General features: G+C 40.2%; 1 protein-coding gene across 3 annotated transcripts in view; it reads left to right on the top strand.

The window, feature by feature from the left end:
- Positions 1 to 1,151: 1,151 nt before the first annotated feature.
- Positions 1,152 to 12,204, top strand: part of man1b1b (mannosidase, alpha, class 1B, member 1b) — a 43,412-nt gene continuing 32,359 nt past the window's right edge. For 2 of the 3 annotated variants that reach the window (XM_043719962.2, XM_043719964.2), the window contains exons 1-3: positions 1,152 to 1,294; positions 5,434 to 5,585; positions 7,195 to 7,303. In XM_043719962.2, the coding sequence (XP_043575897.1) occupies positions 5,481 to 5,585; positions 7,195 to 7,303 (214 nt within the window). In that variant the 5' untranslated portion in view covers positions 1,152 to 1,294; positions 5,434 to 5,480. Of the gene's footprint in view, positions 1,295 to 1,473; positions 1,493 to 5,433; positions 5,586 to 7,194; positions 7,304 to 12,204 lie in introns of those variants that run through there. The other variant, XM_043719963.2, reaches the window with a different exon arrangement.

The following is a 12,204-nucleotide window of genomic DNA, read 5'->3' on the forward strand; positions in this document are numbered from 1 at the left end:
CTATGGGAGTTGGTGAGTTTGTAAAAAATGTCAGTGTCAAGTCGGTCGTCATTAATGGAGATGGAGAGCTCCAGAAAGGGGAGGGAGGTGTCGGAGATGGTTCAGGTTAATTTAAGGTCGGGGTGGAATGTGTTGGTGAAGTTGATGAATTGCTCAACCTCCTCGCGGGAGCACAAGGTGGCGCCAATGCTGTCATCAATGTAGCGGAGGAAAAGGTAGGGAGTGGTGCTGGTGTAACTGTGGAAGATGGACTGTTCTGCATAGCCAACAAAGAGACAGGCATAGCTGAGGCCCATACGCGTGCCCATGGCTACCCCTTTGGTCTGGAGAAAGTTGGAGGATTCGAAGGAGAAATTGTTAAGGGTGAGGACAAGTTCAGCCAAACAAATGAGAGGGTCAGTGGATGGGTACTGTTGGGTACATCGGGAAAGGAAGAAACAGAGGGCTTGAAGGCCCTGGTCATGGCGGATGGAGGTATAGGGGGATTGGATATCCATGGTGAAGATTAGGCGTTGGGGGGGTGGGGAAACAGAAGTCTTGGAGGAGGTAGAGGGCGTGGGTGATGTCTCGAATGTATGTGGGGAGTTCCTGGACTGGGGGGGGGGGGAATAGGACAGTGTCAAAGTCAGTGGCGTTGAGTTCGGTGGGGCAGGAGCAAGCTGAGACAATGGGTTGGCCAGGATGGTCAGGCTTGTGGATCTTGGGAAGGAGGTAAGTTTGTTTTGTTGCAATGTGTACTATTTTTACAAAGTTTGTTGTTGTTGCAATGGGTCTGATCTTTACCATGGCGGAGGGAGGGCAGCGCATGTCTTTTGCTATTGCAATGGGTATCATTTTTACAATGTTTGTTTTGTTGCAGTGTGTATTATTTTACAAAGTTTGTTGTTGTAATGGGTCTTATTTTTACCATGTATTTTGCTATTGCAATGGGTATTTTTTTTTACAAAGTTTGTTGCTATTGCAGTGGGAATTATTTTTGCACTGTCTTTTCCTATTGCAATGGGTATTATTTTTGCACTGTCAATTCCTATTGCAATGGGTATTATTTTTGCACTGTCTTTTCCTATTGCAATGCGTATTATTTTTGCAGTGTCTTTTGCTACTGCAGTGGGTATTATTTTTGCAATGTTTGTTGCTATTTGTTTGGATGTAGTCAGTTTGCTGCTGAATGGGACGTCTCTGCAGTTCCATGGCAGTGACGGTGGGGGCGGGGCTCGGGAGCCCGGAAGTTCAGCTGGAGCCGGACAGACAGAGAGAGGCAGGGCCTGAGCTGGCACTGGGTCCGGGCTGGAAGGTAAGACTGACTGCGGGAGATGAGCCTTCCATACTGGGGGGTGCCTTGACGTGACCGTGCGGTTCGAGGGCAGTGTCTTGAGGCCCCGCTGACTGCTGCTGCCTGGCGGCTAGGCCGCGGCTCTGACCGGCTGCTCGAGTAGAGAGCAGAGCCGGGGGCCCGCTGTAGGAGCTGGGCTAGAGCTCCCATAGTGAGCAGGTACCTCCAAGCTCTTCACAAACTCTCATTCCAAAGAAATTACCCAATGAGTGGAATTTGTCCCTGTTCAGTTTTTTTTTAATGTTGCCCCTATATTCAAACCCCAATTTCACTCTAAATGTTAACAGCTTCATGTCAAGGAAGCATTGCCTGGAATCCCAACTGGATTTGGCTTTCTTTAACCTACGGTCACAGAGATATACAGCACTGAAACAGACCCTTCGGTCCAACCCGTCCATGCCGACCAGATATCCCAACCCAAACCAGTCCCACCTGCCAGCACCCAGCCCATATCCCTCCAAACCCTTCCTATTCATATACCCATCCAAATGCCTCTTAAATGTTGCAATTGTACCAGTTTCCACCACATCCTCTGGCAGCTCATTCCATACACGTACCACCCTCTGTGTGAAAAAGTTGCCCCTTAGGTCTCTTTGATATCTTTCCCCTCTCACCCTAAACCTATGCCCTCTAGTTCTGGGCTCCCCGACCCCAGGGAAAATACTTTGTCTATTTATCCTATCCATGCCCCTCACTATTTTATAAACCTCTATAAGGTCACCCCTCAGCCTCCGAAGCTCCAGGGAAAACAGCCCCAGCCTGATCAGCCTCTCCCTATAGCTCAAATCCTCCAACCCTGACAACATCCTTGTAAATTGTTTCTGAACCCTCCTTTTTCTGTCAGTGCATTAATTAAACCTTTTTAAATGTTATTCCTTAAGATTAGTCTTTCTTAAGTTACAATTTGTCTTTGGAGAATGTTGTCCCCTGTACAACTACATTGTACAACTGATTAAAATTGAGTAACAGTTCAATTACTTTATTTCCATGTTTCTCAGTTTGTTTTCTACATTTTGCTTTAGCAGTGCTTCATTTTCCATTCTATTTTTGTATCTTCTCTCATTGTGGCATGAAACAGATTGTGTTAACTGTTGCTTATTGTGATACACAGAAGTCTCATAGAGTCTTGTTTTAATTTTTTAAAAAATTGTCATCTCTCTAAGATTCTCAAATTTTCAGTTAATACTGTTTTTTTTTGACTGATTTTTATTGCTCAGTTTAGTGTTTTGCTAGTGTCAGCATTGTGCAGGTGGCATGTTCCCAGCCTTCACACTGTGTTGACAGCAACAGGAAACACTGCTTGTGCTGTAGATCAGATTTGTGAGTGCAGAAGGGGGAAGGCTTCATCCTACCACAGCTTGCTGCAGGTGTTATTCAGATTTTATAAATGGTTAACTCTTGTTAGAAACAAATCTTCTGTTTTGGACAAATTTGGGTCCTCCATATGAAGTTCAGTATATACTTATGATGTTGGCTGTTAAAACATACTGAAAATGTGTTGCTGGAAAAGCGCAGCAGGTCAGACAGCATCCAAGGAACAGGAGAATTGACGTTTCGGGCATAAGCCCTTCTTCAGGAAGGCTTATGCCCGAAACGTCGATTCTCCTGACCTGCTGTGCTTTTGCAGCAACACATTTTCAGCTCTGATCTCCAGCATCTGCAGCCCTCACTTTCTCCTGTTAAAACATACTGTTTAACTAACTGGCTGTCAAAAAAAGACTGCCAAACAGAGCTTAACCAGGATAGCATACTATGATTCTGAAAATTAGTTTGTATGTTGCTTATTATCTATTTTCTTCTAGGTATTTTAACCATTTTAATGAAATATTTCTGTAACTTCTAAATGGTTTACCCAATATCCTTAGATTGTGATCTGTGATTCTGGACTCCTCAGCCATTGGGAATATCTTGTTTATCCTGTCTAGTCGTGTTAGAATTTAAAGATTTCCATCTGTTTTATTATGATCAGATTATTTGTGCAAATATATATTTTTACACAAGTATAAGTTGCTTCACAATTGACATGCAGTTTTAAAATTTGTTTGTTTTAGGGTGTAATTAAAACTGAGGCAGGGATCTGAGGTGCTATACCTTTATGGGGCAATGAGAGACCACTTACTCCTTGGAATATAAGAAGCTAAATTGACTGGATGAGCAAAGTGTTCTGGGGGTGCAGAACTGTACTACATTCAAAGTAGTAGCATAGGTAATTGCCATTTTAGGAAGACATGAAGCAGAGTGGTTTAGTTTTGATGGAATTGCAAAGCAGAGAGGTTATGCTAAATGTGCACGGGACCTTGATTTGATCTCATTTGGATAACTGCACATTTCTGGCCTCCATATTATAAAGGAAATATAGAGACATTGGTAAAGATGCAAAAATAAGACTCTTTCCACGAGAAAGAAGAAAGCCCAGGGATGACCCGGTTAAAGGTCAAGAAGATTGTTAAATGGTTTGAATAGAGGTAGCCAAAACTAGAGATCACAAATGTCAGATTGCACTAATGAATCCAGTTGGGAATTGAGGGGAACGTTGATTGATTGAAGTGGTTGCTAAATTGATCCATGAAAGCGAATAGAACGTGAATTTCTATATTGTGTGGCCATGTGGAGTTTTTACCAGTTCCTCTCTTTGTTAAAATACTGTATAATTTCTATCTAGTGCGAACACCCACACACACACACTGTATTTCTGTGTATGATATTCTTTGTCAAAATGGCCCAGGTGCACATCAGAATTCACTATGCTTAGCTCGTGAGAAACATAGAGATTTTGGATTTACATTGCTGATGCAGTGATTATTTATACTTCATTGTTGCAAACATTGAGGTAAGAACCAGAAATTCTAACATTAAGGTAATTTCTTTGTTCGTGATTCACAAATGAACATCATGACCCTCACCCCACCGTTATTGTCACCCTAATCGCCTTTACCTGAGTGGCTTGTTAGGGTATTTAAAAACACAGTTAAGAGTCAACTGCTCTGGGTCCAGAATTACATGCAGCTCAGATTGGGTAAGGACACTAGTGAAGCAGATAGATGTTTATGATAATCTGAGTTAATTTATTATTATTATTATTATTATTATTATTATTATTATTGATGCTAGCTTTAATTCCAGAACTACCTAATCATTTAACTTTTCAGCTTTCATGGTGACATTTATAGAGTCTTCGAGATGTACAGCATGGAAACAGACCCTTCGGTCCAACCCGTCCATGCCGACCAGATATCCCAACCTGCCAGCACCCAGCCCATATCCCTCCAAACCCTTCTTATATTTGAACACATTTCTCTGGATTTTTAGTCCAGGCCTCTGGATTGCAAGTCCAATAATATATCATACGATTGTCCCCCATTTTTGCTGTATGTGACTCGGGTTGCTTTCAGCTTTTCCTTCTAGATCGATAGAAGTGGGATGATGAAGGGACACCATCCCTGTCAAATGAACAAAATTCAAGTAATCTTAGAAAACATGCATTATATAATTTTGCAAGTCCAAATCTACCTCATTACTTTCTGTTAATCAAAAATATTATGGAATGTGTCCTTTTCTGAAATGAAGTGTTGCCACTGATGACGTTCTAAAATTTGTCTAAAGAAACTAAGCAGGCACAATTTTAGCCTTGTTGGGGGAGGCTACAGTTAGAGGTTTTACCATTAAATTAGTGATAAGCAGTTGAGGTGTGATTTCACAAGCAGTTCTTCATTCAATAGGCTAATTCTATTCCCTCAAAATAGCGGATGAGGATCAATCACTTGAATGTATTGAAACTCTGATTTCTTTTTAAAGGTCACTGAGTGGGTAGATGTGGTTATGATACGCATCAGTCGTAGACTAACCGCATGGCAGAACAGGTTTGAGAGATGAATGGTTTCATACTGAATCCTTCCTAATTTCTGCCTGTGGATTCCAACTCTTCACTTTAGCACATTTATAATGATTGATACATCACACATTGTGCAATGCTTGTTCTTTATGAGTACATGTAACCTTGAGAACTATGATCTTGTTCAGTACTAACAAATGTAATTGTTCCCACGGAGCTCTTGTAAGTTAAAAATAAACCCAGTACCAATGTTTTCCTATTGAATCAGCTTGCAGTGTACTGGAAATCGTTATCCTCCCAGAAGATTTTTAAAGGATGTATTCACCACAAAGGAGGGACTTTATCTCAGTGACACTGGGTAGTCAGGCTGGAAGGACCTATGACAACAGTAAGACCTGGAGGAGACAATCCTGCTGGAGGGTAAGACAAACCATATTGTATCCATAATCGTTAGCTATAAAACCTCGGGTTGAATTGGGAGACAATGATTTTGGTTAACTGAAAAGCAGGAAACAGCTCAGAAGTATATGGCATTTGTGAGTGTTTGGATCTTATTTTTAAATGTATTATCAGTCTGTTGATACAAATGTAATTGAAGGGTGAGATTCCTAAATACATTTTTAGAAATTATTTTCTTGATTTTAATTTTTTTTTGTACATACGAGAGAGAATTTTCATCTCTTAAGGTTTCATTATTTGTAACATGACTAGGTTTAAAATGGTATGCAAAGGCTACCTCTCTAGTCTTTGCACAGTGTTTGAAGCAAGGTAAAGCTTACTGTTTTCAGATAGGATGATACTGAATGCATAAATCAATACTCCTGCAGAGTGCTTTGTTGCTCAGGTCCACTTAGGGAAATCAGAATGGTTTTGTTTGGCTGCTTATTGCATTTAGGTCAGTGTGAGTTTGCATTTCCTGTGAAATAATTATTTAACACTTGGTACTTTAGGGATATTTAAACTGGATTTCACTTAACTGCGCTACCATTCAATTGAAAACAGTATGGGAGGTTCATAGAATTAACGTGTGCTGTTGCCCTGTACTTTCATAATTTTGATTTTGTCCATGTGAATTATATATCTTGTGGCTGTGAGAAAAATGTTCCCTTGCTTTGCTAAATTCTCTCACAGACCTAGTTCATTGGTGACCCTAGCATTTATGGACTACATGTCAAAACTTTTGACGATGAATATGAAGTAAAGGCACATTCCCACTAATTTGTACCTATCACTGATACAAACAAAATGACAGTCTGTTCTGTTATCAATGGTAGATGAGTCCAGCAAATACAGCAAAAAGAAGAAATGAGAGCCTTGTGTTGCTATATCTGGGCTTCACAAACTAGCTATCATTCCCTCTGAGCCTAAAATGTTTGACTGCTCTATGTAGAGGTCTGGTATAGTGACCGGTAGGGGACAATTTCAATTCCTGATCTAACCTGGCAGTTGCAGTTGGCCACAATAAACCTGGGTGAGGGCAATAAAAATGTCAGTCAGGTTTTAATGACAAAAGAAATGCGCAGTACTGAGATACAAATTGCACTGAGTGTTCAGTCTACAATTGAATGAACTACTTTGTAACATTGTACCTTGACCTGAAAAGAGTTTTGCATATGCAGTAACAGCAATACTTTTCAGAGATTGTGCAAATCCATTTGCACTTGGTCTATAATTGGTCGCTGACCTTGACTGAGATCATGCTGAAAAGGGGATAGGCACTTCTTTTAAAAAAAGAAATGAGAAGCAATCGATTCATGCTAAAGTTCTCCATCTCCTGATGGATGACAAATTAGCATCTTTGGACTGAATCATTCTGCAGCCTGTTCTCTGGAGAGGAATGCTGTGTCTGCAAATCTGTCAGTGTGAACTAAAATAAGTTTACCTGATTAAAACAATTTTCTCCTGAAACCTGGGAAAGTAACTTTTATTTTGAGATGTTTACTGTTAAGAGTTTGTCATCACAAGTTACCAGGTAACATCATTTCCAGTGTTCTATATCTTTTTAAATACAATTCACTTTTCAAACTAGAAATGGAAACAGCTATCAAGATTGCAGCGGAGCCTGATTGCGTTCCTGTTTGTCTTCATGGTTGTTTGTGGTGTTGCAGCATACCCTAATCTGTCTGAACGATGGCAAGGTAGGACCCCTCCCAGCCTTTTGGACTGGAGTTTTTCTTATGCTGCCAATTTGAGCACGGTTCCACGATGATAGGACTATTTTGCTTCAAAACGTTGAGGTGATATTGATGCACCTTTTTTTTAACATTAGGTGTATGTTCAGGGGAAATATATGCAATCAAGTTCAAATAGAAGTATGTAAGTTAGCTCATTGAGCTTGAAGGTTTGTTTTCAGATGTTTCGTCACCATACTAGGTAACATCATCAGTGAGAGTCTCTGGTGAGGCGCTGGTGGCATGTCCCACCTCTCTCTTTATAGGTCTTGGTTTCTTCAGGTGGGTGGTGTCATTTCCAGTCTCTTTTTTCCAAGGGGAGGTAGGTAGGATCTAAATCGATGTTTCTTGATGAGTTCTGGTTAGGATGCCACGTCTCTAAGAACTTTCATGCGTGTCTTTGTTTTGCCTGCCCTAGGATGTGTGGGTTGTCCCAGTCAAAGAAGCACCTGTAGATACTCAGCAACTCTGGCTGTATCAGTGAGGGAGAAACAGAGTTAATGTTGTCATAATCTTTGTTTAGAGCTTGAACATTGACATCGATTTTGCATTAAGTAGTACAGTGAGGTTAACAGTGCTCATTATTATTACTACTGTGGGTAAATAAGGCAACAACTTCCTGAGACTGTGTATGTGTGTTTAAAAATGGAAGTCCAAAACATTGTAGTCTGACATTCTGTTCAGTAATACTGTATCAGTCCTAGCTGTAGAAGCAGCACTGAAATCAATGTAGTAGGTGAAGCTTGGTGTACTGATCCATTGTTGCTGACTAAACACTAGAAAATGTTGGAGCTAGTGTATTCAGATATAAATGAATTTGAATGCCATGCTAATGGTAAGTGCTGTCAGCCAACTTTTGTCCTTGTTAAATTGATGTTGCAAGTTCATTCAGAACTTAGTGTGGAAATTTTATTTTTACTTTTCATTCTGTCTTTTATATATGTATCTTTTATTTCCTTTCTTTCTTAATCTTTATTATTTTGCTTTCTGCACCTGTCCGAACATTATATTAAAACTAACTTGAGTTTCGAAGATTAGATGATTAGATTACCTTCAGTGTGGAAACAGACCATTTGACCCAACAAGTCCACACTGACCCTCCAAGCAGCAAACCGTCCAGTTCCATTCCCCTATTTTCTCTTTACCCCTGAGTAATGCACCTAACACTTTGGGCAATTTAGCATGGCCAATTCAGCTGACCTGCACATCTTTTGGATTGTGGGAGGAAACCAGAGCAACCAGAGGAAACCCACACAGACACAGGGAGAATGCACAAACTCCACACAGACAGTCGCCCAAGGGGGAATCGAACTCTGCTCCCTGGCACTGTAAGGCAACAGTGCTCACCACTGAGCCACCATGCCACCCTAAAATGTGTTTTGACTCTGCATGGATCAATAAATTGAAGAATAAGCATATTTCTTTGTGAGGTAACGTACCCCTTGGTATGGGTTCTATCTGAGGAATGATCATGAGATGAGATGGTGCAAATTCACATTCAAAGACTCATAAAGGCTTGTGGGAACTGTTAACATAATGTCAAGCTCTACTGCTTCGTCACTGGCAAACTGTTAAGTCTTTTTTTTCCCTCTCAGTTGATGCTGCCTGATCTTCTGAGCATTTCCAGCATTTTCTGTTTTTAGTTCCAGTTTCTGTAACATTCTTTCAGTGTATTAAAGGAGAACCTTGCATGACCGTTGCAATTCTTTCCTCTCCATTGTTTGCACTTAGCCTTTTGAACTAGTTTTAACTTCTGCGGCCTGAACTTTTGCTGTGAGTTTAGACTACTGCGGTAAACTCCATTGGCAGAATGCTTTACTTGGTAGCTCAGCTGTGAAAGGTTAGACTAGCTGATAAGTGCCCCAGGAGATGGATGTGCAGGGACCCAGTAATAGTGAAATGTTAATGCAGCCTTGAGGTGAAATTGCTTACTTGAAACTCTCTGTTAAATATGTATTGAACTCATTCATAAAAAGACCGCCCTGGATGTTTTATTAACATCATCAAAATCTGCCATAAAAGTTTGAATTATTTAAGCAAAAACATACAAAATTCAAATTAAAAAGAATGGATTGCGATGTATTTTCCTTCCTTCCTCTTTTCCTTTTGCAAGGCCTATAATGGTTAGTTGCATTCATTTGATCTAATGTTGATTTTCTTTTTAAAAAGATTTTTCTTGCCCTTTAGATGGATCATTCTGTTTGGCATTTCCTCTTGATTTTACTGACTGAAGTCCTGAATGGGAAATTCCAAATCTTGTTATAACTGTTTGCCACATTGTCCTGGGCAATTGACTGTCATGTTACCCCAGTGGCATCTCTGGAGAAAAGGCTGTCTCTTGTGCCACTAACAGAAAGAAGAATACAAATCAACAATGCTAAAATGTTGCAAATGATGTGCATCAGCTTCATTCATTTGATTTTAACACATTGCAATTTCCTCATGCCATCAGGCCAATTGAAAAGGCATTTAGCATGCTTGCCTTTGTTGCTCAGTGCTTTGAGTATAGGAGTTGGGAAGTCATGTTGAGGTTGTACAGGGTATTAGTGAGGCCTCTTCTGAGTGTGGTGTCCAGTTCTACTTGCCCTGTTTTAAGAAGGATATTATGACTTAGAGGGTTCAGAAGAGATTTACCAGGATGTTGCTGGATCTGGAAGTTATAAAGAAAGGTTGGGATTTTTTTTCACTGGACGTAGGGGACTGATAGGTGATCTTACAGAGGTTTATAAAATCATGATGGGGTATAGATATGGTTAATGGTAGGTATCTTTTCTCTAGGATGCGGAGATTTCGAAGCTGTGGGCCTATTTTTAAGATGAAAAGAGAAATTTTAAAGAAGACACAAGGAAGCAATTTTTTTTACAGTGAGTGGTTTGCATGTGGAATGAGCTTCCTGAGGAATTAGTGGATGTGGGTACAGTTACAATGTTAAAAAGACTGTTGGATAAGTACGTGAATGGAAAAGTTTGGAGAGGTATGGTCCAGGAACAGGCAGGTGGGAGGAGTTTAGTTTGGGATTACGTACATCATGGTCTGTTTGGACTGAAGTGTCTGTTACCGTGCTATATGACTGAGAGTTGTATTTTTTTGTTGTCAGTGGTGAGGAGGATATTGAATGGCGATTCTTCTCAACAGTTAAGTTCAAATGGGAATTGGTAGAGGGTCAGGCATAGGCCACATGCCTGAACTGTCAATGCATCAAGTATTTTGTTCTATTTGACGTCTCCTCTGAGTCTGACTGAATGGAATCATGAATGGGGTAGCTGCAAGTATCCAGTCAAATGCAAGGGCAACCTCATGAGGTGCAATCCAAACAATCCACAAGGCTTTGAGGCATGCACTGTATTCACATGGACACGAGTTTACGCTGAGTGAATCTTTATGATGCCAAATAATGTGATGTTTATAAAACCCATGTATGCGTTTTGGAAAGGTAATCTTATCTATTTCTTCCTTACTTTCCTTTCCTGTAGTCTCCCTGCACCACACATCCAGCCCGGCCAAGAGGACGGGATGGAGACCTACTCCCATGCATCTGCTAATGCACTGTAGGATCGTTATCTGACAGTGGAAGGGTACCGTAGAAATTTTTACCTCACAGCACTTTGTGAATGCAGGCCTTGAAGTTTGCAAGTAGTCTGATGCATCGCCATTAACGATAAATGGTAGCTAACTGTTCCCCAAATGCTGTTAATTTCTGTGTAGCCAAAGTATGTTCCCTCAAAAGGGAAAGGTGATGTTAAAAAAATCAGCATCTCCCTAGATGATAGAGATAGAAATTATGTGAAAGAAGAAAGAATATGGCTACGACCAGTGCTGGGTAGACAATACAATTGATATCCAAGCTGACTTCAAAAAGTTCAGAAAGGAGGTGCAAAAGGCAAATATGTGAAGAAGAATTGAATGTGAATGGACTGGCATTTAACATGGAGAAATTGCAAAGTCTTCTAAAAACACATCAATGGTAAAACGGTGGCAAAAGAAATAATCCAGGCCAATTAGGGACCAAACATGGGCTTTGCGCATGGAGGCAGGAAGGGTAGCAGAGGAATTGAACAAATATTTTGCATCTACTCCAGTCATGGTGACAGTGGAAAAAACTTTGTCACTGGAAGGGCTTAAAATTGATAAAATGATATTGAGTAAGCTGAATGTACTCAGTGCTTAAAGTTGATAGAGCACTAGGGCTAGATGAAATGCATCCAAGAACATTGAAGGAGGGGTGTGTGGAAAATGCATAGACACTAACAACCTTTCAATTTTCTCTGGACTTGGAAAAGGTAGGGGGGAAGATGAATTAATTTGCAAGCATGGATTTGTTGAGGGAAAATTGTATCCAACTAACTTGCTGAATTTTTTTTGTTAATGTGATGCACGTGGACCTCCAAAAGGTATATGTACAGGATTGCACAATAGACTGTTGAGAAAAGTTAGAGCTTGTGGAGTAAAAGGGTCAGTAGCAACATGAGCACAAAATCGGCTCAGTAATGGGAAACAGTAGTAATTAATGGGTACTTTTCAGGCTGGAGGAAGGTTTGTAATAGAGTTCCAAAGTTCATTTTAGGACCTCTTTTTCACATATAATAATCTGGATCTTGCTATGCAGGAGACAACTTCAAAGTTTGCAAATGTTATAAAACTTGGGAACATTGTTAATTGTGTTAAAATGTCAAATTTCAATGACTTACACTGACATCTTAGTGAATTAATACTTGTCTTTTGTGCATGTCATCTCCAGTTTTCTTGCGACAACGTTAGTAGAATTTGGATTAGGGTTTTAATTTGCAGTATTCATTTTATATCCCGTAGTTTTAGCAGTGCATAATTCATTGTGTCAAATGCAGATATTTTTCCGAGGATCATCATGT

The sequence above is a fragment of the Chiloscyllium plagiosum genome, unplaced genomic scaffold (genome assembly GCF_037043375.1).
Source record: "Chiloscyllium plagiosum isolate Xiang-an unplaced genomic scaffold, Cpla_swu_hap1 HiC_scaffold_21, whole genome shotgun sequence".
NCBI classification, from domain to species: Eukaryota; Metazoa; Chordata; class Chondrichthyes; order Orectolobiformes; family Hemiscylliidae; genus Chiloscyllium; species Chiloscyllium plagiosum.